Source organism: Limulus polyphemus, unplaced genomic scaffold (assembly GCF_000517525.1).
Source record: "Limulus polyphemus unplaced genomic scaffold, Limulus_polyphemus-2.1.2 Scaffold270, whole genome shotgun sequence".
NCBI classification, from domain to species: domain Eukaryota; kingdom Metazoa; phylum Arthropoda; class Merostomata; order Xiphosura; family Limulidae; genus Limulus; species Limulus polyphemus.
The window spans coordinates 539,996-546,490 of record NW_013665880.1 but is presented as its reverse complement, the minus strand read 5'-3'; the positions used below and the strand labels follow the sequence as shown (position 1 = coordinate 546,490).

The 6,495-nt window shown below is 29.0% G+C and overlaps 1 protein-coding gene across 3 annotated transcripts in view; it reads right to left on the bottom strand.

Annotated features, from left to right (window-relative positions):
- Positions 1–920: 920 nt before the first annotated feature.
- LOC106456906 (vesicle-associated membrane protein 3-like) overlaps positions 921–6,495 on the bottom strand; it is a 34,215-nt gene continuing 28,640 nt past the window's right edge. For 2 of the 3 annotated variants that reach the window (XM_013916282.2, XM_013916283.2), the window contains exon 6: positions 921–2,944. In XM_013916282.2, coding sequence (XP_013771736.2) covers positions 2,904–2,944 — 41 coding nt within the window. In that variant the 3' untranslated portion in view covers positions 921–2,903. Of the gene's footprint in view, positions 2,945–4,264; positions 4,989–6,495 lie in introns of those variants that run through there. The other variant, XM_013916284.2, reaches the window with a different exon arrangement.

Genomic DNA, 6,495 nt, shown 5'->3' with positions numbered 1-6,495 from the left:
AATCTTTTTATAGAAATTTTATGAATACGTAAAACTTAATATTCCCATCTTTTAGTTTTCGAAATACCTCTAAAATTGTCACAAATTGCATAGCATGTAATATTCCTATTTTCTATATTTGAGAAAATCAGTTTTACAATTTTATTCCGTAACTATAATGTACATCTGCTACTTTCTTTAACAATTCCAACTTATATTGTTCTCATTCACATACGTCTACATACTCGAATGTCTTCTACTGTCCCAGTAACTTACCGTCAAAGTCATATTGAAATGGTTTATCGCATTTCGCGCAAAGCTACACCGGAGGTATCTGCGCTAGCTGTCTTTTAATTATCATGGGAAGGCAGTTGGTTAACGTGATCCACCAATGACTCTTGTCAGACCGAAGAGTGTGATTTGACTACCACTATTATAACGCACAAAACAGCGGAGCACAATTAGTTTTTGAAGTGAGAGGGTTAACATGACGTGAAACACGGAACTTCAGCTCGACAGTTTGTCAGGCTAACCACTGGGTGACGCTTGCACGAGATATTAGAATACTCTAAAAGCTATAGTTGTACTCGCAAACTCAAATGGATATGATTTAACTTATTTGATGGAATATTGTAAAAGGATTTGTTTAAAGAGAAAAATATGTGTTTTTGACACGTTTCAATAGTGTAAAGTGTAACTGTATCCACTAGTATAAAGTGCATAAAAAGTTACTAAAATATAGCAAGGACTAAAAAAGCAATTATGGAAACAACACTTACTAAATGAAATATGGGTAACCTTGCGTGGAAAGTAAACAAATAATCTTGTTCATGCAAAGATATAACACAATGTGTGTGTGTGTACATATTCATATCTATCGTCAAGTGTGAATTTGCGTATTACTTGTATAATTTTTACTTCAATTATTTGAAGACAGTGTATTGAAGTTCAAGTACTTTTATCATAACTTTTATTCATCTGAAGTCGTGTTTACACAACTAATTTTTGACAAAATTTTAAAACTGATAATTAGTAACAAATGTTATCTTTAACAGCAGATACTACTTAGCATGTGAATGTACATGTACAGTAAACAGGAATCAAATATTAGCATAACTCACTGGAAACATGATGGGAAAAATGGAGTACAGAAAAACTTTTCTTCAAGTAATAAGCTTTCACTTTTGGACTGAAAACACTTTGCTCTGGGTGACTGGGTGTTCATTTTTTCGTTTTTAATGGGCAAATCATGGTCTTGCAAGTAAAGACAAAAGCAGCCACAAACATATTCTAAGTAGCTGGTACCTTTCAGTAGGTATATTTTAGTGAAACCAATGGTAATGAGCCTTCAGGTGTTGAGATGTACCCTATTTCTTTCAATTCTTAACGATATCCAGTCTACCGTTTGGTATGAACAATAAACTTAAACTATGAAACAGTAATTTAAACATTTACTGCGGGATAACAATTTATTTTATCACTAGTGTAAAATATTAAGTTATGCCTAAAAGTAATGAATTTATTATATCAAATTATGATAATACTAAAAAAGATTTATACAAGAAAACAGGGGAGAATGGGTATGAGCAGAAGTTACACCTAAATGCAAATAGAATAAAATATTTAGAATGAAGTATATATAATGGCTTAGAGAGAAATTTATTTCATCATCTTTTATGAAATCAAAATATTTGATATCATTGTAGAAAGCACTGAAATCATTTCATACGTCTTGTGAAGTATATATAAATACAATTCTCGATGTTTCAAAAAGTTTCCCATACCTTGTGCACTATAAGAATATGTAATAAAAAACTTGAACCCTACAGAAACTTACTTTCTTTCACAAGCTACATAAATGTTGCCTAGTGAATACCAGTTAAAGGGAATTTTAATGCATTATTGTAGAAAAAGAACTTCAGTGGAGTACATAAATTGGTAGATCAAGAAAATTGGTTATAAAACATTCTTATTTAGAAATAAAATAAGTTTATCAATTCAACATGCAAGATTATAATATATAGGTACTGCAAATAATGGGAATTATGCATTATCAGACTTATAGATATTCTAAAAATAAGAAACTTTTTATACTGGATAACTTTAAAGAATAGAAAAATAAAACACATAAATAAAAACAAAACTTTGTGACTAATTTACTGAAAACCTCTCACCCAAACTTTAAGATAGACTATAATGTTATCGATTGTAGAATACAAAACAACTTAAAAAATTAAATTGTAGCTCAGTTTTGTACAAATAAACAATTCAATACATTCACTTGTCATTTATTTTAATATTATTAGCCTAACTCTTACTTCCCTATATAAAAATATCTTTAGATCTAACAAATACTACTGTTTGACCTTGTGGTGTTGTGACATTTTAGTGGTTTAAGCAAACTATTTGCAAAACATTTAGATTTCAAAATAAAATTTGTCAAAGAAGCATCAACTTCTTTTCTACAATAATTATGACAACCTATTAAAAAAAACATGTAAAAACAGAACGAAAAACAGTTGAATTTTCCTCTAATATTTCTTTCAAATGCTCTAAAAATTTAATAAAAACAGAATGCACTTAAATATTAAAATAAAAAAGCATTACTAATAATCTACATTTTCCCAACCCTATAAATTATTGTCTTAGAAAAGTACTACACAAGAAATACAAAATCAAAGAACAAAAACAGTTGTAAAGTATATATCAACATTTCATTTTTACCACCCAATTAACAATAACAAAAAATTCACATAGAAGGTTATTACTTGCTACTAACCTGTTGACTAGCTATGGAAAAGAAAAAAGGCTATATATACAAAATTATGTATTTTTAGTAAATCATTTGCCTTCAGTACTCTGAGACAGATTTACAGCTGTGACATATTTACACAGAGTATGTAAACAAGGAACTCAAAACCAATTTAACTTTTCTCTTTATTCTTCGCCTTGGTGACAGCATACACTACAGAAAAATAAATAAAAAATAATAATAATGTCAGAAAAGGAGAAATTAAAGTCTTGCAAATAATCTCAAAACAAACAAGGTAAAAATAAATAATAAAAAGAACAGCTGCTAAATTAACTCATGGTAAGTAAAAACTGTAATAAAATTATAGCAAAAGTAAATATGCATTAATAATATGAATTGCAGATAAATAAATAAGACAAAAAAAAGAGCAAAACTGAGTTTTGTAAGAAATATCAATTGCCAGACAAGTTACACTTTGATGATTTTTTTTTTGTCTGATTGAACATAAGCTATTTCAAAGCTTAAACATGCATAGGCTTCCATAGTCATTACTGCTTCACTGATCAGATATTTAAAGTATTGTTTAGAATTATGTATATATACACACACACCCAAGTCATATAAGTGGAAAACAAAAAGCTCTTAGCAATTTGCATCACAAACACTAAGAATATATTTTTCAGCAATAACCGATGACTGTCAACAGACATTGATGTAGCCTCATATAGTACATGTTTTTATTCTTTTATACACTCATTAACAAGCTGCTGGTCACAATTTCAGCAATGGTCTAGAAGTGTTTCAGTACATGTACATTAATCTACATGTTTTGTCCTAGTGTACTTCCACCTCCACTTTCTAATTTTTACTTTGATATGAACCTATTATGCACTAGCTTACTTCATTCCATTTGTTTAACACAAATTCCTTTTCATTTTATGATTAATCGAATATACTTTAGTTTTATGTATATATTCTTATTGTTTTTGAAGCAAAACATTAATTTTTGTTTTCACTTATATGACAAAGTTTCTCAGTTTTGTTGATAAAGCTGCAATGACACTTACAGCATTTCACTTTAAAAATGTTAAAGCTACTTGAAGATGAGTATCCATTCTTAGTTTGATGAATGTAAGAAAATAAAACAAGCATATAAAATCCTTATATTTCCATCATAAAGTTACTAAACTTCACAAAGTTACAGCAACATAAGCTGTGTGTGTAGCGAGATTTGTGACGGATCAATTTTACAAAATAAAACAGCTATGACTAATCTAAAAAAAAAATATTAAAATTTCACTATCTTTTTTTTAAAGAAGTAACAGAAGTCTTATAATTTTTTATCTTATCTTTTACTTAAAGCAACATCACAGCTACTGTACATGTCTTGATGGGTAGAGATAAATTTAAAATTCACAATTTTTAGTTTATTTCTATTTATGTCATAAAAGTTTAGAGAAATGATACAGTTCAGGTGATGTTTTGTGTATGTCTATATATATATAGTTTATCAACTCACACATAGGACTTCAGTGGGAAGGAATAAGGATATGAGAAGCTTTAATACAACATAGAAAAAATACAAAATCATATTGCCTTTTAAAGCAAAGATGACAGCACTAAGACATAGAAAATAAAGCCAGAATGTAATTTTAGTATAGCTGCTGAATGACTGATCAAACATTGTTCAACTCCAAATCTCTCTACATTCCACACACAGGAACGAGTTCATTTTCTCTAATTAAAGAAGTTATGAAACATGAACACAGAGGTAACAAGTGATTTATCTATTAGTTCCTAATCATTTACTCAAATTATACAATTCACTTAAATAGTATAGATTATGGAAACAAATTATACAAGAAGCAAAATATCTGGAAACTAATGCATAAAATTACCCAGTTAATTTGGTTAGTTCTCAGGTACTCTTTGTTGATAGATATATTCTCTGAATAAAACGTTGATAAGTCAGCTATTAAACTAAACAGCGAACCGATAATTTCAAAGGTAAGAAGTCCTAAAATTGCATTAAGAATACACAGTATTAGAGTTGCCTGGACTTCAAATACTTATAATGAATGTACAAGTAAAAGAAAGAAGTAAAGTAATACATGTGCAGTGAATTTGTTTCCATAATCTATTTATCCCCAACTCCCAATCATAGTTGCCCAGTGGATAATGATTCTGTACTCGTCCATGGGCTTCAGTATCAAGAGGGGGGACAGGCAAGTAGGTCCTCAGCCACTATAGACCCAGGCTTCAGGATTAACCATGATCATGAATGCAAGCAGCAGGCAAAGAAAGTACAAAAGGTTAGTAGATATCAAAAGAGAAATGAAAGACATATCTACGACTAGAAATTAGCTCTATGCAATTTAATATTTTAAAAATCAATAAATTAAGAAGTTATATTGCAACTAAAACTTCCCCCCAAATTATGATCACAAGACTATTCAATAAACAACAGAAAACATCTCTATGGCTGACAGCACTACATGAATGTAACTTGACATTTACAATCACTTTCTGGAATGAAACATTAATAATACTAATAACATAATAAATTTTAAATATTATAAGTTTTTAAGTAACTTCATGTCCAATATATACCTAGAGTGAAAACACAGTAATTTGGATTCTTTATAAAAGAAATGTACAAAGATAAGTGATGAGGAGTCCAGTTACAATGAAGAGACTTTCTTGTGTTACTCTATCAAATTTGATAAATTATGGTGAAATGTATATTTTTTCATAACATCTGATAAAAAAGAAAACTACAAACCCTATTTAAATAAAACGTTTAAAGAAAAATCAGATGGAATTTGTCTTAGCAAGTACATTTTATCACTCATATAATTTTCTTGTGTTATGTGGTCACACAGTTTAAACTTCGTTTGTACTTCACTATTTGTTTCTTTTTGCAACAGAACTGAGAGTAGTTGTGAGACTACATTAATTTAATGCTTCTATAACAAGTGTGACTTGTTTCAGAAAATTGGATTTTTCATAAAAGTAATCACAGGGTCTTAAATGAGCTCTAACATTAAGAGGAGTTAATGATAAATCAGACATGCAGGTCTAGCATTAATAACGAGAATTTTATTTTCTGTTGTGGAGATAATGCATGGAAAATAACTGTATTTTCAGGGTGGCTTATAGATGTGCTTACTACCGGTAAAAATAATAATACATACTTGGGCTTAAGACACTAAAGCATATGTCATGAAAACAAACAAATTATACAATAACCTTGCTGATAAAAATTGCTCAGTATTTCAGAAAAAAGCTTTCAACATTGGCTTTACATTTTGTGCTCATTCTTTCTTAAAAATTAACTGATAAGGATTAAAAAAATAATAATAAACTCTCTCCCTTGGAAACTATGCCAGAAACTTGAAAATGAAATTTAATACACTTCTGTATGTTGCTCGTTCTATCTCATAAAAGAAACCTTTGATACTGTAAATAAAGTATAACATCTTATTTTTGCAAAAAAACTACTAACTTGCAAAAGAAATATCAAATATTTGCTTTCTATCTACTGCAAAGAAATCCCAACACTGATTCACTTCTCAGAAGTTTTACAACCCAACCTTATATATCTTTAACAAGCATGCATTTCTTCTGAAGCCATTTTAACCTTCTAAAAGTTATATCTTTGTCTAAGATAATCTATTAGTCAGTATTTTGTATCCTTCAAATGCTTAAAACATTGACAGAAAATATAACATTATTACAGTATATATATATATATATATATATAT